Source organism: Mercenaria mercenaria, chromosome 17, assembly GCF_021730395.1.
Source record: "Mercenaria mercenaria strain notata chromosome 17, MADL_Memer_1, whole genome shotgun sequence".
NCBI classification, from domain to species: domain Eukaryota; kingdom Metazoa; phylum Mollusca; class Bivalvia; order Venerida; family Veneridae; genus Mercenaria; species Mercenaria mercenaria.
This window is the reverse complement of record NC_069377.1, coordinates 34,772,003-34,794,498: the sequence shown is the minus strand read 5'-3', so window position 1 is coordinate 34,794,498 and position 22,496 is coordinate 34,772,003. Positions and strand designations below refer to the sequence as shown.

General features: G+C 34.0%; 2 protein-coding genes across 3 annotated transcripts; both read right to left on the bottom strand.

Moving 5' to 3' along the window:
• Window positions 1–283: 283 nt before the first annotated feature.
• LOC123536430 (uncharacterized) lies at window positions 284–3,722 on the bottom strand. 2 transcript variants are annotated; one of them, XR_006683319.2, is made up of 4 exons: window positions 2,140–3,722; window positions 1,548–1,642; window positions 1,012–1,193; window positions 284–639 (listed from the first exon to the last, which is right to left on the bottom strand). XR_006683319.2 is itself a non-coding variant. In XM_053527657.1 (4 exons), the coding sequence occupies exons 1-4, from the start codon at window positions 2,270–2,272 to the stop codon at window positions 473–475; spliced, it is 495 nt and encodes a 164-aa protein (XP_053383632.1). In that variant the 5' UTR covers window positions 2,273–3,719; the 3' UTR covers window positions 284–472. The 2 variants fall into 2 exon arrangements, 1 of the variants encoding a protein (XP_053383632.1); XM_053527657.1 differs by having other exon boundaries at window positions 1,012–1,111; window positions 2,140–3,719.
• Window positions 3,723–8,074: 4,352 nt separating this feature from the next.
• On the bottom strand, window positions 8,075–11,620 carry LOC123536319 (tissue inhibitor of metalloproteinase-like). The gene is made up of 4 exons (XM_045319420.2): window positions 11,498–11,620; window positions 10,482–10,570; window positions 9,716–9,809; window positions 8,075–8,538 (listed from the first exon to the last, which is right to left on the bottom strand). Exons 1-4 carry the CDS (start codon window positions 11,601–11,603, stop codon window positions 8,420–8,422), a joined length of 408 nt encoding a protein of 135 aa, XP_045175355.2. The 5' UTR covers window positions 11,604–11,620; the 3' UTR covers window positions 8,075–8,419.
• Window positions 11,621–22,496: the final 10,876 nt, after the last annotated feature.

Below are 22,496 nucleotides of genomic sequence, written 5' to 3'. Positions count from 1 at the left end.
ATCATTTATAAACTGCAAACGACAAATTCTTTCTTTTTGCTGCATGCCTCATAAACTCATTTGTAATATAATATATTTTTCGCTGTAGAGGTGAAAGAATGACAACTTTGTATGGGCGATTGGCTTTAAACTTGTCACTGGTCAAGTAACAGCTAACTTAACACCAAACACACAATTTAATCAGTTTTAATGAAAACAAATGCTAAAGGACCAATAAGGAGTCAGGAATCATTCTAAGAAAGGTAGGAGCAAATAAGCTTTTATTTTATTTCGTATTTATTAATTTTTAATTTGAATAATACGAGATTATGCTCTTTGATATTTTATACAGTATAAAGTAGTGTAAATACGAAATCGTTCCACACTTTGTAAATTAATGTTCAAGTATTGGCTTAGACAGTACGAGCCTAATTATCTCAGAATATTACGAGAAATAAAAAAAACAACAACAGACGAATGCCCGAACTCCATGTTAAGGTTCTGGCTTGTAGTTTGTCAAGCTCGGTTTCATATCATCAAGACTAGGGCACTCTGGTGGGTTTACTTTCTTCACCAAGTCGCAAATTGAGACCTTCATTCTATTTTTCTTTGCTTTGCTCCCAGGTTTCTTTTTACCTTTATTCAAATCGATCACGTCACCTGAAACAGGGTAATATTCAAATATATTTCACGCAAAAGTTAACATGAAATTATGCCTGCTACTCTGTAGTAAGTAATCCCACTTTTATGTTACAATCAAGATGCCTGCAATAGTTTCATAATTACACCTACCCTAGATGATGGTTTACTGAAAGATGCCTGCAAAAGAGTAATAGTCCTACATCCTCTAAATCACGGTTAAGATGAATGATACCAGCAATAGTGTAAAAATTACACGTAGTTTAAATTATAGTTTACATGACAGATGTTTGAATAATTAATAATTGCCAGAGTAATTTGTACACACTAGATGTTTTAATGACTTACTTTAAAAGATTACAATATAATAAGAATAAAACATAAATAATCAACCTGTGAGGACATAATACGTGTGAGCTTCCAACGTGACGCCACATCCAGCACTGTTTAAATTCGTAAATATAACGTTCTTGTTCACTTTATTCGTGCCACTCTACCAGAAAATCAATTAATATCGTTAAGACTGTACCTCATATTTTAGTCATTCTGAAATCCTTAACCTAGACCACCAGTTGCTAGGGGAAAGAACATCATAAAAATTACATATGCAATAACGAAGAAAAGTAGAAAAATCCAACCAGAAAAGCTAGACTGAATGCAGTCGCCAATATTATTTATTTTTAATGTTGTACCATATTTGGTAAGGCAGTGTAACCGTAATGGCATTCATCAATATCTGTGTGAATATATAGTCTTCTTTTGAAATTTGGCATTCTTCAGGCTTTCCGTAATAAGGTGAAAACGCCGAGCTGTCAGAAGGTAAATATATAATTTGCCGATTTTTATTACAGGTCCGCTACCTTCAAATACTATTGCCGACAATATGACTGATATTTACAATTCATTATTATAATGATGTGCAGTCTTACTTTGAACATTTCCACAGTTCTTATCTTGTACCTCCTCATACGTCTAACAATACTTGTATTAGTGTTACCATCGTCCTTAGTTTTAACCAAAGCACCTGAAAGTATATAGAACTCATTGTGCAAAAATTCCTGATTTAAATTCGATTGCTTGCGAAGTCTTTACCTGTAACGGATGAAATAACATATTTCCAGCCGCGCCGGCAGGTGTTATATTTACCTATCTATAACACAGTCCAGGATAAAGTGCCAATTTAAGTAATCTCCAAACATTTCACACTAGTCGGTAATCCCGTGAAACTCGTGTAGCTGGCGCCGTAGTTCAGCCTGCTTATATCTGCACCGCTGACGCCCGTGTAAAGGCTAAAATGGTAATAACGTAGTACGTAACCCATTTATAAAAGATGCATTCCTGTTTGAAAATCAAGAAAAATAATATATCTCTAACAGGGATGTTTCGTTGAATAAAAGCATTGCTTGGAGTTCAAATGCGAAAGAAATATATGATAATAATAATAATATGCGGCTAAACAACAAACAATGACTTTATTCCAGGGTAATTCACAGTTTTGAATATTTCTAAAATTGTGCTTACCAAATTTAGTATAAGGGCTACAGAACATTTCTGCTTCAGAACGAGGAGCACACGTGCACGCATAAGTAAACCCTATCCATAACAACATCAGAAGAACAACCAAATAGTTCATGTTTATTATCTCTGAAAGCATCCAGAATATATAAATCTATAAATGTCTACATTTTTAATGTTCCTGAAATATATCTAGTATTTTCACAGCGAAAAATATCAAATAGATATTTTACACTGGTAAGAAACTGTAAAATGGTTACATTTAAGTCAAAGCATGAGATAATTTAAAAGAATATTTGTTTCTGTTACACGTAAAATCAAAAATATCTCTCACTCATAAATTTTCACTCACGGCTATGCCGCACTCGTGAAAATATTACATCTGATGTTCACTTGTGAAAGCTTTTTTAATATTACACTAAAACAAAAATATCCTCTATTTACTTCGCGTTTCAAAATTTTGTTTAAATCGAACTGATCACAATAATTTTTAATTAAGAAAAATAAGACGTAACAAGTATTTATAATAGATAAATGAATTTTATGGCTATAAACGAACAACAACTGAAGGACCCCACAACAACAAAGGAAACATTTAAAATGTTTAGCAAAAGAACTATATAAATTGTTGGATTCCAAAAAGTTAAGTTAAACGAAACAGAATCTTTGAATTTGTAATTTATTCACTTACTTTGTAGAATCTCTCCTGTCAAAAGGTAAAAGTTTGCGAATATCGTCACACCTTTCTTCTTGAATATCAGAAATACGTTACTGAAATGATCAGGCTGTCCAAAGGTTCATATGCATGGATAGTTACACCGTGAAGATATACTTATTCAAATCTACGGAAGACAGATTTTGCCATCATTATTTCATACTTCACGACTGTACCGTGCGATTAAATCAAGATCGTGATGATTTCAATCTTTACGATTAAACGATTCGCTTCTGATAAAAGGTAAAATCTGATAACGTAAAGTATGCAATCATGAACTAAAGATTTCACACTTCACGATTAAATGCTTCGTTTTGGCTGTAAGTGAATGGTGAAGCAGGCACAAATGAACTTCATGGTTTCACAGTTCAAGACTGAGAAGTATCATCTGTAAAATGGTGAAGTATGAGGTTGTACAATACTTTTTTCACAACTTCCCGAGTTTGTAACTGCTTTTTAAACCTATTCTGAAGGACGTTATAGCCGTTTAATGTTTGTCAAGAAATGTCCCTTAAATAGTACACTAAATGTTTGATTTTAAAAGAATAGTATCAAGTTTGTAAATTTAGGACTTCTTATTAATTATACAATTATTTATAAGAACGGTGTTCAAAGATTTTGACAGTGTTTTCTAAAATTAAAATCCAAATAGAAAAGATGATTTCCTCTTAAAGTTTAAATACAAGGACCATCAATGATATTTGCAATTCGAGGTATCTACACCTACTCTATTTACTGAATTTTGGAAATACCGTAACCATATATCATTTTAATATTAATATTTAAAAAATGGATACAGTTACTTTATGTTATAATAATTTATTTACCTCGATCGTCACGAGGACTTAATGCTTATTTAAATCACTTTGGAGTCTGCTTCCTGGAAAAAAACTAGAAAATTGTTATATAAGAAGGCATTGTCGTCACCAAAGTTGGGCTCGAGCCCATGAACTCAGGGACCTTAACCAATAGATCACAGCTCCCTTCATATAGATTCAGCTGAAAATTGCAGTATTAGTAAAAGTCGCTTCTGAAGTAAATGGACTAAAATATGCAAGTCGGGTCGAGGAAAATTTACACATTATTCTTCAATAACCTATGCAAAATATGCGAAGAAAATGTGACGCCATATTGTGAGTACTAAGCAAATTAAAATAGTGTATTTCGTCATATCATTCTTTATGATTACACGGTTTTCACATTGTTTTTAATTTCACGATTTCGTATATCAAATTTCATGTTTTATCGAAATATTTGCATAGTGTAAAATCGTCAAGTTCATAACAATATATGTCATGCTTGATCCTACAAATCGTGAAGTAGCAAAGTTTAAAGTAGTGAAGTTCACTATTTCATACTGCGAAATTACATTTGTTTTAAATAAGAAATTGTGAAGGAGTGAAGTAGGAATTTGAGTAGTCAATTATTCCATTGTGTCATGATGCCAAGTTTAACAAATAGGGAAGTCGTAAAGTGTGTAATCATGAAGACACCGCTGGTCTTTCGTACAAATATGACATAATTCATTTAGTATTACTCACTGCTTAATCGATGATGTCTCAAACATTTTATTCTCCCTTTCCCAGATGTTTCCACAATGTTTACGCAATGACTCTTCAACCATAAAACAAGCTGTTGGCTTTTTTTACATCATAAGATAGATCTATTGATTCTAAAGAAGGATCATTTAACACGACTTAAGTGTGAAAAGGAAATATTGATACTAATTTAAAAAAAGAATTAAGGAATTCAAAGCGAAACGAAAGCATCGTAATGGTTTGTGAAAATGAGATGTTGAAGCAAAACATATCTGATTCCAGGTTCAGGATAAACTCGGTGTTGCAAAAATTTGCACAGTAAGAGGTAGCTGAATATAGGATAAAACTATTATTTCTGGTGTTCATTCGCCGAAGGCTTTGCGATAAGATAGTATGTTGAAGGCAGGGTTGACACATGCATGAACACCAAAAGATAACAAATAATAGTATCCTTATAATTCCAAGTCAAACGTTTCTCCTCTCATCATCAAAACCTTTTATCAAATTTTGAATCGAGACATGTTCATCGACTAGGAAATGATTTAACTATGAAAATGAGCACTCACCCTTATATGTTTTGTTAAGAAAAGAGAAAATTATCGCCGTTATTTTTCTAATATTTCTGGTATCAGTATGCTGAAATATGCAATGGAATACAAAAATGATAAAAAGTGTTAATCGATGTCTCGGATAAAGCAATTGAATAAAAAAAATATTGGAATGATTTATATTTGAAACCCTAATAAACTGTAAATTTCGTTTTTATTTTCAATCATCACTTTCTCATTCATGTTTCCGGCTTCATAGGTTTTTATTCATATGAGCATATCTCTGTTTTACAAGGTGATCCTGTGGCTACAGTTTCGTTTAGAAGGGTTTGTACGTATAGCGGGAAGTAATTTTATTTATAGTTATGTAATTTATGAATATGGTTGGGTTTAAGAGTGAGGTCTTAGACTAGTTTAAAACTCTCCTGTGGTGGATTTTCCTTTTACCGTCCTAAGGTGGTGCCCTAATATGTCCCTCCTGCATTTTTGTTTGTGTCTGTTTACTATTTCTGTCTGTTTATCATTGCAATTATTTGCCGTTATGTTTATGAGAAAGGAGGACACGCTGCGCCTCAGGAATACAGAAAATCTACAAAAGACCTTTGGAAGCATATACCGCAAGCAAGAAAAATAACAGCACACACGGTTTCCATGAGACTGTTCCTGTGAGGTAAATAAAATGAGCCGTGCCATGAGAAAACCAACATAGTGGCTTTGCGACCAGCATGGATCCAGACCAGCCTGCTCATCCGCGCAATCTTGTCAGGATCCATGCTGTTAGCTTTCAAAGCCTATTGCAATTACAGAAACCGTTAGCGAACAGCATGGATCCTGATCAGACTGCGCGAATGCGCAGACTGGTCTGGATCCATGCTGGTCGCAAAGCCACTATGTTGGTTTTCTCATGGCACGGCTCAGATATGCAACACCCATCACACTCATTAGCATTGGCTTGTGCGGTACTCATGCATACACGAAGAACAGAAAACATAACAACGCTGAGTCCACAGTAACTAATAGAGTCTGTTAGAAGATCCTTTGGAAGCACAGAACGTAACCAAGGAGACTCTTTGATAAGAGTAGTTTAAACTAATCTGAACTAAGTCTGTTAACTAGTACTATAATGTATCCACATCATTATCATTATTACTCAATTGTAGTATACAAGAAATTCATTTTAAGCTATGTTTCGAAACCCCAAAGCGACTATCAAGCGCGATATCTCATATGCAGCATCTGTCATTCACTTACAACGGTATCGATTTGAAAGAATCACAAATATGAATTTGTTTCTGTATAAGTCTAGTAATATCTATAGATAAATGTATGTAATATTTAATATGTGTGATAAACGTCACATCAATGGTAATTGTGCAGCTTTGTTCACATTGTAGATTTAAGACATATATATATGCATCGTTATTTATTTCATAAGCGTTTGAATTGCTTGCAAATAGTTGTATACCCTAAGTGTATATGTTATATGAACAGGTAAAAGGTAAGTAATATGTTGATAACTTAAAATACATATATGAAATACAGTTGAGTTATAAGCCAAGGTCGATGTTTTCATAAATTCGCTTTTGTCGTGTTTATTTAAGTATTCATGTTCTCCATATGTAAATGCTTTAGAGGAAGCTATATACTATGTACAAAAAGGCAAAACCATTGCTCGTTATTATTAATTGGTATACGAGATGTGTGCAGTCCATGGAGCCATTGTGAAACGTGCGTTGTAACGTGATGTACAAAGGCTAGCAGTTCCGACAAATGTCATTTTTTTTTGGATAATTTGATCATTATTTAGATTAAGAACTTTAAAAGTATACAAGATCAGGCCGATCGAGGCAAGGTATATGACAAATATGCAAAAGCTATGAATATCATCATTAGGTTATTTTCTTATCTGTATGCGTACACTGTAAACATGTTTGTTACATACTCATTTCAAAACTCCGTTGAGTTTCATTGGAACCTGAAACGTCAATATTTTTCCATATTGACGTTCAAATTTCATATAGCATGTGTGACGTCAGTTGTGACGTCAGTTTCATGTATGCCGTCGGGTTTAAAAGTTCTGTAACGACGGTATTTTGAATTTCACACAGGCATAAAAAAGATTTTGAATCATTTATAAAAAGATTATTAGATCTGCATCAAGAAATATGCACTCGTTCTTTCGCGTAATAATATTGCGCTCCTGAAGTCACGCAATATTTCCGCTGCAGAACTCATGCATATTTCTCGATACAAATCTAATAACCTATAATTGGTATATTCTTATATAAATTCAACGTTAAGTTATGGCTAGGCAATATCATTTTACACAATTCTACAAGTCACATGCCGCTATTACATGGCAGGTTTGTCAAGACCTATTTTGTTACATTGATTAATCGTGCAGTCTAGCAGAAAACGTACAATCTTTCTATGGACATAATAAGCAGTCAACACAACTGCATATAACATATATTGTACATTGATCTGGACATGTATTAAGGTTTAGCAGTATATCACAAAACAACAGATTTTTTTAGTAAATGAACAGCATCTTGACAAACAAATTATCTGCCCAATACATGTTTTACTGTTCTGTCCCACAGAGCTGGATACTTAAAATATTCTTAATGAGTTGTCCCCCTTTAAATAAGAATGCCATTTGTAAGAAATAAATGTAAACAATTGTCAAAAACGATGTTTTTTTCTAGTTGTGAAAAGTTTAAACACTCCCCACGATGTTGAAAAAAATGCATCAAAACGAAGACATGTAACAGCTTTTTAAAAAATGGTGAGTTTTTAAAGCTGCTGACTGTCAGAAGTGGGGCCCCTTCATGCAGCCCTTTCGGAATTCAATACTTTTATAAGAAAATTGACAATGGTTTTGTAGAATAAATAAATTTTTTATACGCTGTTAAATTTTCATGTAAAACAATGCTTTCTTTCTATGATTTGATGACGTTCGAATTTTTTTCTCCGAAACATGGACCTATACCTTAAACAGAATAACAATCAAATAAATCTTTTGAAGTAAATGTAAGTTTTGAACTTACATACGAAACACTCAACTTCAGTTGAATCAGTCGATATCAGTTGAGAAATGCTTAATTATCCGTATAAGGAATAATTTGATGTAAAGCAGATAGAATTTCATCGCTCTTTATTCAATACTTATTACATATTAATTTGAATAATACGCCATTTAATAACCTTAGATATCTTATCAAAGGTACTTCTTATACATGATGTTAACATGTATTTTCAATTATTGCATGCAATGCTGGTATTTCTAGGGGAACATTTTTTGATATAGGATCTTCGTAAACACTCAACTGAATTGTCATCCAATTAGCGTTAATTCGTGTATTCTGGCACATCGCTAGATTTTTACATGCACTAATAAATGAACGTTTACAGTATCTGCTTAAACATATGATAAAAATTTAACAAAAAAACATCCATGTTCAAATATGTTCAAGGATGTTGTTCTATGTTTCTTTCCTTGCATTGCAGGTTGGAGGACTGAATTCCTTCCGAAAGCCACACAATCCTATCGTCATCCTTTTCTTTTTCTTTCCATTTGCGTCTTGGATCGTGGCGTAGTTGCCTGAAACAGTGTATTAAGTAAACATACTTTAAACAATGGTTTTGTATAGTCTTGTTTTGTACGAGGCTGCGCGTTAGTTGCCATTCCTGTTGGATTTTTTCCCTTGTTTTCTTTCGAATTTGTTACGAGTTTATTAGATGAGAGTTTATTAGAGTTTATTTTGGTAGATTACTACTATACAAATTCATTGTTGTATACATTTTATCGTTGCACATATATTCCAATGTTGTATACACATGATTTTAATTTTAGTTGAGTTGTGTGACAATACTTTCTTTACCTACGATGAAGTTTTACAAACAAGAATATGTACGGTGGCAAATATGAAACAATGGGTATGCAAAACACATTAGGGTAAATAGGGCAGAATTCTTGGAATAAATTAAAAAATTTGACCTAAAATTGTCAGCTTTTTAAATGGCATACATGATACATTACAAAGTAACGGGAAAACTCAAGCGAGAAAAGTTTGAATTTTAGGTCGCAAAACACGACATAAACGAAAATGTTGAGCCTGTCCATAGACGGTAGTGGAAATGCAAGCTACCGTCCACGCCTTAAGTCAGATTAGCAATATAGGGGATATAAAAAATAATACTAGTAGGTCATTGCAGTCGAAGCAAATAATTTTGTAGATTCCATTGCACCTTTGTCGAAATTTAGGCCTGATCATTAATCACCTTTGAAACTGAAATATCGGGCCGGATTAGTTTTCTGGCAGCCCTCTACATTTCCTCGATTTTCTAACGGGTTTTCCCTTGGAATATCAAAACAATGTATAGACGACATTGGAATCGGAAGGCAGTGACTTACTAAGACCGGAGTTATTAATGTAAATTAAACCTGTAATCTTCCTCAGCTAAGCCGTATAACCGTATGCAATGCTGTCATACATACACAATATCTAAAGGTATTCGCCTGAAAGGACAGGAATGTCTATCGTCCTGGAGCTCATATGACAGGATGGAGTGAGTGAGACTGGTAATGGTTTAAAATCATTATTTCCTGTGCCTCATGTCTTCCATTTATCGATTAAAATATTACAGTTTTATGACCTTCAATAAAACGTATACTTATTCAAAACATTTTAAAACTGCCAAAATAATGTCATTATGTACATTTCTAATCGACTTGTGTAAAATAAATATGGTAACAAAGAAATATAGAATCATCCAACCTGTGAGAATGTAATACGTGTCTTTCTTCAAATTCACGCCACACATACCACCATCTTTACCTGTGTACAGGAACTTCAAGTTTCTTTTTCCAAGCTACAAGACAGACAATAAAGTTTAACGTCATTTTATCAAATACAAAACAAATATTGACAATGTTAAAAAATACAAATCCTAGTCCTAAGCCCTAAACTATAAAGATCAAAAGATGTCATATCACAGGAGCAGCAAAAGCTTGTTATGTCAATTGACAGAGATACAGGGACCTCCATGGCTGAATGGTTAAGATCGTCGGCTTATCGTCGACTTTGAATCACTTCTTCGTGGTAGGAAACCATATTTAGCTGGCTTGCGGAAGATGTGAGGTTCTGCTAAGGTGCCCACCAATGCCTGAAAAAATGTACGGATGGGCACCTGGGGCTTTCCTCCAGCATCAAAAGTTGCAATATGACTTGAATTGTGTCAGTATGATTCTAAACTCAACAAAACGAACAACAACAACAACAATACTGAGATATAATCAAACATAACGCAATTGCCATTCGAAACAAATGTGTTGGAAACGTTTTACGTGTATATCGTAATATCATACGGTATTTCTCGTGGCATCAATCTGCATTCTATATATATTTTCTGTGATTAAGATGTGACAAAAATTTTGTATTAATTGGTTACTGCACGCTGACTCATATCAGATAGTTGTTACATTTACTTTAATCAATAACAATATGGCTTATATTAAAATTTAAGACAAATGACATTTTTCACCTGTGTTTTGTAATTTTCAATAAGTTCTATTCCAAACTTCTTGTAATATCCATCGATAGTTCCATTGTCCTTTGTTTTAACCAGAAAGCCTGAAATTGCACAGTATTGATTCTGTAAAAATATTTTAAAGCAATTGTTAATTTGGTCATTACATGAAATATTATGGACATTTAGGTTTATTGTTGGAATCACGATGTTACTCGCTGGTTTGTCAATTTTGGGTTTAACGCCGTTTTTTTCAAGGATTTCATTTATGAAATGGCGTACCAGTTGAAACCTTGTTCTCAACAGGTAACTGCCAACTTTCCCATATAAATCAAAGGAGGAGGACGAACGATTTCAAACACATGTCTATATCAATTGTCGTGGAGAACAGACGCCCACACGGTGATTGAACTCACGACAGCGCAATCCATACATTTGCACTCTCCCTATTGAGCTAAGCGGTCGAATCGTACTTACAAAAGATATAAATTTGATTGCATACTTGTTGCTATATGGTAGCTTTAATTAAGGACAGTACTGACAACGAAAGCAAAACAAACAGATGTGGAACACGTGACCCTATTAATGATACCCCGAACTTCAGTCATAATCCCCACCATGTTGGAAGATGCAAGACAATGTAATAAATAAAATGGATTCCATCCAGATAAATTCCTTAAACAGGTGACAAAAGACATTGTTCGTACAACACGATGACGTAGAATGGATACATCTCTATAAACAGCGGACTTCGTTTGTAATATACATAAATGATTTCGCACTTGTTGAATAGGAGTCGGAAAAAGCATGGTAAAGATATATTACAAATATTCAGACCGTTTTTATTAATTACTTTTGGATTCTATATTATTTTATTTATTCTGATACAATGTACGTATTAATGTTTTTATTCAAATTTACAATATTTCTAATGAAAAAGTTTAAATGATTAACAAGTTTACGTTTTATCAGTTTTATTTTGTTCTTAAACAGAGAAATACCAAAAGCAGTTTTCTTAAACATTTCCTTACCATAATCTGCCCTACAAAATATGTCCTCCTGTGGCTCAGGAGCACAGGAGCATGCATATGCGTATCCTAGCCACGAAGAAACGAGCAGTACAGCCAAATATTTCATAACTGTGGCCCTGGAAATATCCACAGAAGAAGCTTTCATTCGTTAACCTTTGTTTTATATAATTATTTTCAGATAAATAATAACGAATATTTTATCATGAAGAATCATTTAAAAGGTTTTTTTAACGTATTTTGAAGTTTCTATACCTTTATTTTCTTTTGGTTCGAGGCCTTAAAGGTATCTGTCTAAATGTCATATTAAAAACAAAATACAACAAGAGGGCGAAGATGGCCCTAGGTCGCTCACCTGAATAAAACACCATAACAGTGTAAACATGTTTTAAATAGTGATTTCATGGAGACAAATAATCTGACCAATTTCCACCAAGATTGGACCAAAAATGTGGCCTTTTAAGTGTACACAAGCATTTTCTTTGATTTGACCTTGTGACCTAATTTTTACCCTACATAATCCAGATTCGAACTTGTCCAAGATTTCATTAAACAAACATTCTGACAACGTTTCGGGAAGACTGGAGCAAAAAAGTGGCCGCTAGAGTGTATACAAGTTTTTCCTTTGATTTGACCAAGTGACTTAGTTTTTGACCATGTGACCCAATTATTATAAAAAACATCCTGACCAAAGTTTTATGAAGATAGAATAAAAATGTGACCCCTAGAGTGTAAACAATCTTATTCTTTGATTTCAAATCAAAGCATAAATGAAACCTCTATATGGCTGAAAAGGCCAATATAGATAATGTTTCCCCTTCTAGGGGCAGTAACTATAGAACCCATGACGGAATCTAGCCGGTTTACGAAAGGAACCGAGATATCATTGTGACGTAAGTTGTAAGTGTAGTTAAACTCCCATGTAAAATGTCACTTCTATCGTGTTCACAAGGTAAAATTAACAAATTTTGTCTCTTTCAGGGGTCCATCAAGGACTGTAACTCCGGAATCTATGATTGGATCTGCCGGATTCATCATGGATTCCAAGATCTATTGTTAAAGACACTTTGCAAGTTTGTATCAAAGCAAACCATAAATGAAGTCCCTATATGGCTGCGAAAGCCAAAATAGCAATTTTTGGCCCTTTAAGGGGCCATGCTCTAGAACCCATGATGGGATCTGGCCAGTTTTCGAAAGGAACCGAGATACTATACCAATACAAGTTGTGTCCAAGTTTGATTAAAATCAATTGCAAAATATGGTCTCTATCGTGTTCACAAGCCAAGAATAGCAAATTTTGGCCCTTTATGGGGTCGTAACTTTAGAACCCATGATGGGATCTGGCCAGTTTTCGAAAGGAACCGATATATTATGCCAATACAAGTTGTGTGCAAGTGTTATTGAAATGAATTGCAAAATGTGGTCTCTATTGTGTTCACAAGCCAAAAATAGCAAATTTTGGCCCTTTAAGTATGAACTTATGCTAACACTAAAACAAGCAATATACTACATGATATTTAACAGTGTAGCATCTCCACGTACACAGTTATTAAATCCATTGGATAAGGAGTTGCTACATTTAGAGTATATATCCAGTGATAAATGGTTTAATGATTTTTTGTTGGGTTTAACGTCGCACCGAAACAATTATAGGTCGCATGAGGATTTTCCAGCTTTGATGGTGGAGGAAGACCCCATGTTCCCCCTCCGTGCATTATTTCATCACGAGCGGGAACCTGGGTAGAACCACTGACCTTCCGTAAGCCAGCTGGATGGCTTCCTCACATGAAGAATTCAACGCCCCGAGTGAGGCTCAGTGACGTTAACCACTCGGCCACGGAGGCCCCCGTTTAATGAAATATGCGTACAGTATATCTTAATTGATTAAAGGAAAAAATGATGATGATCACAGAGGTGAAAATTTAGTAAAATTCTTATGAGTTAGCTGTTTTGATTTAGTGTAAGCATTAAAATAGATAATAGAAAATGTATCTTATATAACTGTCACATATTCAAAACTTAAATATGCATTTTTATCTGTATCTGCAGACTTCATTCCATTGATTCATTTTAAAAATGCAGCATATTGCAGCTTAATGTTCATCTCAGACAGTGATTTGCTCATATAGCAAATCATTGTTTGTCGTTTAGGTGCGTATTATTATATAACTCGGGATCCGCCCTCGTGATATATTTCCTTCGCATCTAAACTCCAAACAATGATTTTATTGAATGACATATAACTGTTTGGGATATATCATTTCTTAAAGAAGATCAGTCAAGAATATTTTGAATATGTAGAAATAAATAAAAATATCATCCAAGAATGTTTTGAATATAAGAAGATCAAAGAAGAATATCTTGAATATGTAAAAAACAAATAATAAGATCATTCAAGAATGTTTTGTATAATAAAAAAAGGTTAATCAAGACACTTTTACGACTGTAAACAAGAAACGACGGCTGAATGACTCTCGGCAACATGGATAAGATAGCTATCCCTACTGACAATGGAAAAAGTTGATTGCAAGAGGATTTCTTACAGCCTATTTAATATGATAGTTCATATTGATAGTATTTCTGAAGAAGACCCATGTCGAAAGCTTAGAAAAGTATGTGTTTTTTTTTAAAGACTCTATAACATCTCACTTAGAACAGCAACATTTAACGTTTTATAAAAGAAATCTTACTTGCTTAATTCGTAGAATCCCCGATTCCGGTGTTGTCAAAAAGTAATATCTACAGAAAATGTTGATTTCTTCCCTCGCAAGATCCGAAGTATCGGTTGAAGTTGTGAGACAATTTCAATTTGCTTACGTATTTATATTTAAAGTTTAAGGCCACATCAAAACAATAGATAGTTTTGTGGAAAATATAAAAAAAATATAAGACGTAGCAAGCAAGCGAGCTGGTTTGAATTGCCGACGACATGGTGGCCGGGTAGATCGCTGGAAGGATGGATGGGCAGCGTAAAGATTTTTATTTACGTTCATTAACTGATATCGAAATGGAACTTAGTCTCTATGTAGCTTATACAAAGATCAAGGTTGGGCATTGGAGTGAAGGTAAAGATCACTCCTACTGTCTGTGTGGTCACGTTAAACGTAAGTATAAATTAATTAAAAGGACTATGCTATTTTGACAATGCAAAATTCCTAAGTAAAACTGAGAAAGTCGTAAAAAACACGAGAAAAAGCACGGGATCAAAGAGAAACTAATGATAATGAAAAAAATGTATCTCCGAGTAAAATTTTAAAGTATCAGTGACACTCAAAAGCATGTCCCAACAGTGTACTAGAAGAAAATGCAATGAAATTTTTCGGTGCAAGTATTTGGGACCACAAGTCCCCTCATATTTATATAATTATATATATTCACAATCAGGGATATGTCAGTGTAATGAGCTGAGCGTTAGTTTTCTAAGAAATCGTCGTTAAACTGTGTTACACAAAAACACACGTGGCACCGCTTTTTTACAAAAATTGTCAGCCCTGTTTTCTTCAGTGAACGAAATAAAAGGAGTATTTTTACCTTAGGTTCCTTTTGTATAGTACGATTCACTTTTTAATCTAAAAAGCATCACTTTTTATAACATTCCACTGTCCGACCTTTCGATCACTTAACGATCACTCACAATTACAAAAAAAAATCAACGTGTCATCAAATTACACATTACACGGCTTCATGGACATCACGCCCTACTAACATTAAATTTGTAATCATGCGCCAAACCAAACAAATGATGAAAGATCGGGACTTTTTCAAGATATGTTTTATTTCCTGTAATTTTCTGATATTCTAACCTTTAAACAACCGAATTGTAAAGCACAGAAATAACGAAGAATTTATGGAATTTAGCTTTTAGTTAAATTTTGGACTAATCTTTTTCAGCCCAACAACAGACATGTATATGTCACAAACCCGGCTTTGTCCTCGAAATCAGTGTCAAAGGTTACTAGAAATAAATACAATAAATAAACAATCGCTTACTAGTTCTTGCAAGTCCTGTTAGATTGAAACGGCCCGTGTTTTACATTCATTATATTCCGTATCGGGAACATTGACAGTCACACAGTTCGATCCCTTTTCCCCGAACATGAAAACAGTTACTTTATTCCTTTGTTTACATTTCAAACAAGACGATTCACATATACGTTTAAGAACGTAAATTCGTGCTTTTTCCCACCCTCATGGTGTGTAAACTTTTGTAATAAAAGTATGGTGTATTCGGCCAACCAATTGTAATTTCTGACGGTAAATACATTAAGAGTATCATTTATGTTCACGAATTTAATTGAATATTTAAGTTTTATACTAGCAAAAGAAAAGCGTCATTACATGGTCGCTGGTTTGAATTCCTCGCCCATCACCGACGTGGGATCGAAAACCTCACTTGAGGTGTAAAACTTTTCACGTAAGGAAGCCACCAGCTAGGTACTAGTCGAGCTCCAAAAAAATGTCTGGAGGGCACCTGGAGTCTTTCTCCACCAACAAAACCTGGAAAAGTTCATTGTGTCGTTTTGGTGTTACTCTCAATCAAACAAATAACATTGTCCCCCTTTAGGTGTGTTTGGTTTAAATTTTTATTTTTATATAAATGAATATGCAAAAATGGTTTTGTTTGTTTCGTTTTAACGTCAAAACATGATTTTTACAATTATATATCAACAGTGAACGCCACATGCATTATATTTTCACGAGGGGTTAATGCCTTGATCTTACATGTAAAACGAACATATTCCTAGTGTATAAAGGTAAAGGTAAATATATATGTATGGTATGTACTCGCGGAATTAAATGTTAAGTGTAAAAAATATGTATTCACAGTGCAAATCACCATGCTAAATAATACGTACGATATGTTTGCTTTCTCACTGTGTAACCTGTCCGAAATGGTCTATGCGATTTTTATCATAAGAGTTCTAGTTTAATTTCATCTTAAATTAAAGCAAACGTGTTCAATAAAATTTTTTAAAATTAGCTTTGAAGTTTATAGGTTTGTTTGCTTCTCTAGGTCAAAAGTATTTTTATTACCTTCTGTAGTTAGTAATTAATCTATTGTAAAAACGCTTTTTTAACCAAAGTGGAAGATATCAGGTACATTAAAATGCAGCTTTCTAAAAGGTCAGTTTGAATTCTCGAAGTCCCTTTGTCAGACTACCTTGTAAAATAATATTATTACAAATTAATTTCTGCTATTTCTTTTGTTGCACTTTGCGGACTTATAAAAAGTTATATATATATATTTATCGAGCAGTACAATCCGTGTAATGAGCCTACATAAGCGCTCAGGGCCCTTCTCGCACACCATACCTATAGTTCGGACTTCTTTAATGTGTAAAGGCATGTGCACAAAAATGACAAATTTTGCCCTCACCCGGTAAATTGTAATGTGTTTTTTAGAAAAGTAATAAAAGGAGAAGAAAATTAGGGTTCAGCTCATTTCCACGGATAGTCAGCTTTATTATGTATGTTATAGTTTTTCGCAGTTATGCTTGATTACATAGAATACTTGCACCGAAAAAATTTTGACATAACCATATGAAAAACTTTCCCACTTTATCTTTTAATTAAAGTAAGAGACCAGCACTTCTGGTTTTAATGTATTGTCACATTGGAATAACGTTTGTTTTACAGTAACTTCGAATTCCTCAGAAATAATTCATGTACCCCACCCACCTAATCATAATTTCGAAATAGCATAGTCCTTAATATGTATACTTTAAAATGTCCACCATGGCACAGTTGGAGGGCAGGAGAAGTGTAGAGATCCTAATACTACTGCTCCGGGCCTTAAATGGTTTTTGTTTGTGCTTATTTTTCTTGTTCGGCGAACGCCGTCTAAAAACGAGCTCGTGACCTGGACTAACCCATGCCACGTGACTTAAGTTTGCAAGTAAGATTACTTGATAACGCGTTATAGATAATTTATCTATAATTATTAAAGCTACGTTTCGCTCGTTATATTTAGCAAGAATTTTGATGTATCTAAAAATGATATGTAAGTTTAATAAATATAATAAAAACCTGTTCAAATACCAACAGATATCGATTTACAGGGAGAGCTGAATACGGTCTGCGTAGCACATTAATAAGGGTGTGATTAGCCTTCTAGGTAGAGAAGTGCCTTCCAGACCACTTTTTTTAATTATTCGTCGTAGAAAAAAAACGAAACAAAATTGCACCCCTACGGAACCTTTGTGAAAAATTAAAAGAGAACCATTTAAATTGTTAAAGTGTCGTGTTTAGTTTTGCTATTTGCAAAATGTTTGATAGGTAATGGAATAACACAAATGCTATGAAAACCTCATAAACTCCTTGTCTTATTACAATTCGCCGACCATTTTTTTTAAAGATATTTCTTGTTTTGTTTTTTCTTTTTAATAAAAATCCATTGAAATGCAATAGGATCGATGTCACAATTACTGACATAAAGAGAAAAACACATTTTCTTTTCACTGGGACCATGAAAAATTTGGATTTTGGTTTATTACGTTAGTTAGGATTGACATACTGTCCCCAAATTTGGTATGTAGTAAGCTTATATATAAAGACCTAGCTTAGATGGCGTGTTGGGATGCCATTACTAGAAATATAAAAGTGATTCTTATTAGAAATGAGATATTGCGATAGAACTTGGTATGTAGGTAGCTTTTCTGCACCGGAAAGTTTTAGATTTTTTTTATGTGGCCACTAGGGTCAATTTCACTATTAGGTTAAGGTCACCGTTACTAAGAAAAAATAAATTGTTTGAAAATATTGGTTTTTGTTGAATTTCTTCTTATCAAATATGTGCAAAGTAATTTAATTAAAGGTATCAAAAGAATTTAACACTGCCACTCTTTCACTGCACAGTGCCATATGGCTTTGAAACAGACTCTTAACAATGAACTTATGAGTACAGTCTACATTCATTTTAGAAAGAGGCTAAGACCATTGCTAGGTAAGTGAGATGTGTTGAAGATTTCATTACCTTTTATAAACAAAAATTAAACGGGTCTGCTATGTGTTTACTCTGTTACGAACGTTTCATGGCGATGAAGTTCTCTAGCTTTGGACCAAATCCTTATTAAAGAGCAGGAGGAATTTTCCGGACATGTATTTCTGGGCGGATGAACGGACGGACGAACATAATGACTTATTAAATTGGTGACTCTATGCCATCGAGAAGACTTTCGTTTAGCATAAACATATTTTTATGAAGATTTGTCTCAACAAGGAAGTCTTAGATGCAGAAATTCTGAGGAATAATTTTTCAATTCGGGTGGCCTAATGATAATATCCAAATGGTGTAAAATGTTCTATCTAATATTTCTCATATTTACCTACAGTAAACCTGTCTTAAACAGCCAGCTAAGGGCGTTGGGAAAAGTGGCTGTTTACAGCAGGTGGCTGCTTAATGCAGGTAATTTATAGAATTAATTACCATTTTGGGAAATAAGACACAGGCTGCCTCAGACAGATTGGCTGCTAATTAGAGGTGACCGCTTAAGCAGGTTTTACTGTATATTTTTCATATCTAGCGTTTTAATGAGACAAAAGCCTCCTACTTACCATATCGGCATATGCTTCCAAAATGTTCGATTAATAGCCTTTCAGACAATGAAACTTCTGCTGATAAATTTTTATGTTCTTGTAATCGGATCGTCATATATCACATATGCATAAACATGATAAATGTGATGAAGATAAACATCAGCAACAAGAAACTTAAAACTGCACAAAATGCGCAGTAGAGCGATTGATCATGAAGCATATGATGAAGATAACAATCAAGTTAATTCGAACCTTTTGTCAGATGGGATACTTGAATATTAGAAGTTATTGTTAAAATTTGACCATATGTTGTTTACTAGCGGATATTTCATGAACGATGCATATGATACGAAACATAAACAACATCAAACATACCCAATAACCAAACAGTTGCCCACACTAACCGAAAATCAATAGTAGTGTACGAAGTAAATATAAACAAAAAGCAATATCTTTGAAAATAATGGTTAGCGCAATTTGAAGCCTAGAAAGATGTTGCAACCTCTAGATTTTTTTTTTCATGCATAACTGCAAAGTCCTCCGCAGAATCCACAAGTATTTCCCGCGATCATTTACCGCGTTAAGCGGTAGAAAAAATGCGCAGAAAAAAGTTCGCTATATATCAATATATGAACCATGAAAATGACGTATTAAGTAAGTTTAAGAAAAGAAAATTTCTTCTATCAACTAGGCATGAAATTTTGTATAAAAACTTGTCTTGATACAACTACGCAGAATAATAAATATAGACAAAATTACAGTGTCCCGTTAGGGCCATCGCCGAATAATGTCAGCAAGAAACAACGATACTGCGATGTAACAAAACTACGATGATGATAAGTCGACATTAGGATGATGAAAAGTCGATCATAGTATGATGTTGAAAAGTCGAAACAATGAAACCACCATGGTGAAATGTCGAAAGTACGATGATGAAATTACGAAAAAAAAATTCTACTTTTCACCTTCGTGGTTTCGTTGTTTCGAATTTTCACTATCGTAGTTTTGTGTTTTCATAATCGTAGTTTCGACTTTTCACCATCGTTAATTTGTTATTTTAACTTTTCAACATCGTAGTGTCGTTGTTTCGAACTCACATTATGCGGCGATGGCCCTACTGGGACACCGTACATAATATAACATGATATAGACAACGAGAAAGAACAAAATATTTTAAGACAGTGGGACACCATACTGGAACTGTCAGTTGATAAATTTATTATGAATCTTTTCCACACAGCCTGACTTTATAACTGTATTTAGCCGTTTTGTTCAACCATGATTTTGTATACACAGTGGTACATAACACTTCACCCTTAACTCTCATAATTTTCCAAAGTAACAAAAGGTAATTCCCGTCAGGTGAACCCCTTACACATGTAATGGTAACAAAAATCGTGTTAGGTAAAACTCTAAATTGATTTTGTAAAAGTTAATACAAAGCTAGCTTGAAGAATTATATTTAAAGTTCTTAGTGGAAGGGATATCAACAAGAGAAACACAATTAAGGGTCCATACCAAAAACACCTCCCGACGGCTTTAAGAAATGCCTGTCATAGGGTACCCAATTGTTCCGTCAGACACAGTACGAGATATCTAGTATTTTCGCACTGAAAAATATTAAATGTATTTTTCGCTTGTGAGAAATTATAAAATGGGCAAAAATTAGTTGATAAAAACTACAGAAGGATCCTTTGTAAGCATAGATTGTAACTAAGCAAAATAATAGCAGAATGATTCGGTTTGACTCTGTTCGTGAGAGATAACGAAATGTGCAGCATCCCTAATGCCGCTAGCAACGACAAATAAAGATAATAATATGAGCCGCGCCATGGGAAAACCAACATAGTGGCTTTGCGACCAGCATGGATCCAGACCAGTCTGCGCATCCGCGCAGCCTGGTCAGGATCCTTGCTGTTCGCTAACAGTTTCTCTAATGGCAATAGGCTTTAAAAGCGAACAGCATGGATCCTGACCAGACTGCGCGGATGCGCAGGCTGGTCTGGATCCATGCTGGTCGCAAACCCACTATGTTGGTTTTCCCATGGCGCGGCTCATATATACTTCATGATCTCGAAGGATAGGAAAATGTATCAACATTATTTCCATGTACAGGATGATTTTTACGACCACCAATGGCACTTCAAGGCTGCTATTGTGATACTAATTGAAATCTAAAAGAACACTTTTTAGAAGCACGGAAAACAACCGCGCAAAATTATACCGTTAAACGGTTTAATTAAGTCTGTTCATGAGAGGTTATTATTATGCAACACTCCTCACGCCCCTAGCGCTGAACTAAGCTTACATTATTGTTCAGGAACATTAAATAGACTCCATGACCGTAAAGGACCAATAATTTCAACAGCACAAAGTCAAAATACAGAGAGGCTTTGTACTGCCGCCACACTGCACTGAGCGACAGCTCCGAATCAGTAGCATAAACAATGTTATCTGGGTACTACATTGATTTAATAAGTGGAAAGGAATTTGTAGATATTGTAACAAACAACATGATCAAGTTTTGTTCAACTGTCCGACTTAAGAAACAATACATGTCACAATTCTAAATTAAATTTCCGAATACGCTTTATACATTTTACAGAAAAAGGTGTTATTTCATAAGATTGTTCTGGCGCATATCTAAATGTAGTGGCCCATAAGTTCAATCTGCAAATGACGTATTCTAAAAAAAAAAACGACTCCGGCATTTTCCTTTTTTAACGGAAAGAAAGTTGTACGGAAATGGCCAGATCTGCTACCTTAAAGATGTTTTTTTCATGCTGATTGATTTAGTTGCTGATTGTTATAGAAATCCAAAAAAATGATATCGGGCTAAACATTTCTAAGCATATTACTTACAGCCGAATATAAGAAAATATATGAAAAATACTTTAGAAGCATAGAATGCAACAATTTGAAAGCAAAATAAAAGCAGATTCCGTTTGGTTGAATTTCATGAATAAATTGGTTTTGATAATTTATATTGTCAGGAACATTTTTTTACTGATACCATAAAACATCACGAATCAAGTACGATAAAAAACATACATATTTCAGATTTTCCTTTCATTAGATTTGTCTTAGCTTGACAGTTTCCTTCGTAGGTTTTTAGAAACAAAACTTATGTTTTATTCACAAAACATTTTAAACTTATCTCTTTAATCAGGCATTTTCACTTACGACGTAAGACAGGTATAGGATTTACTAGAAAGTAAACAGGCGTCATAAAAGGGATTTTTTTCCCAGTATAATTCTGTAAAACGAAACTGCCACGGTTTTATTTAATTAAGTTACACGAGATAAACATGCATATCATTGTTGTTTTAAATTCGTCCTTATTTTTCATTGTTTACGTCGAGTATAAACCACAGTTGAGATTTATTTGACAGATTCACATGTTGTTTAACAAAGTTATTATTGTAGTTTTGATTTATGAGCACAGAGAAATGCATTTAAGCTGCAT

What these genes read in the sequence shown, in the direction of transcription:
- LOC123536430 (XM_053527657.1), bottom strand. Translation starts at nt 2,272, where the DNA reads ATGCTTTCAGAGATAATAAACATGAACTATTTGGTTGTTCTTCTGATG. An exon ending in GAACTGTGGAAATGTTCAAA is followed by an intron (nt 1,112 to 1,547) that starts GTAAGACTGCAC and finishes ATTTTCTGGTAG; the next exon opens with AGTGGCACGAATAAAGTGAA. An exon ending in CACGTATTATGTCCTCACAG is followed by an intron (nt 640 to 1,011) that starts GTTGATTATTTA and finishes ACCCTGTTTCAG; the next exon opens with GTGACGTGATCGATTTGAAT.
- LOC123536319 (XM_045319420.2), bottom strand. Translation starts at nt 11,603, where the DNA reads ATGAAATATTTGGCTGTACTGCTCGTTTCTTCGTGGCTAGGATACGCA. An exon ending in ATTTTGTAGGGCAGATTATG is followed by an intron (nt 10,571 to 11,497) that starts GTAAGGAAATGT and finishes GTGCAATTTCAG; the next exon opens with GCTTTCTGGTTAAAACAAAG. An exon ending in CACGTATTACATTCTCACAG is followed by an intron (nt 8,539 to 9,715) that starts GTTGGATGATTC and finishes ACACTGTTTCAG; the next exon opens with GCAACTACGCCACGATCCAA.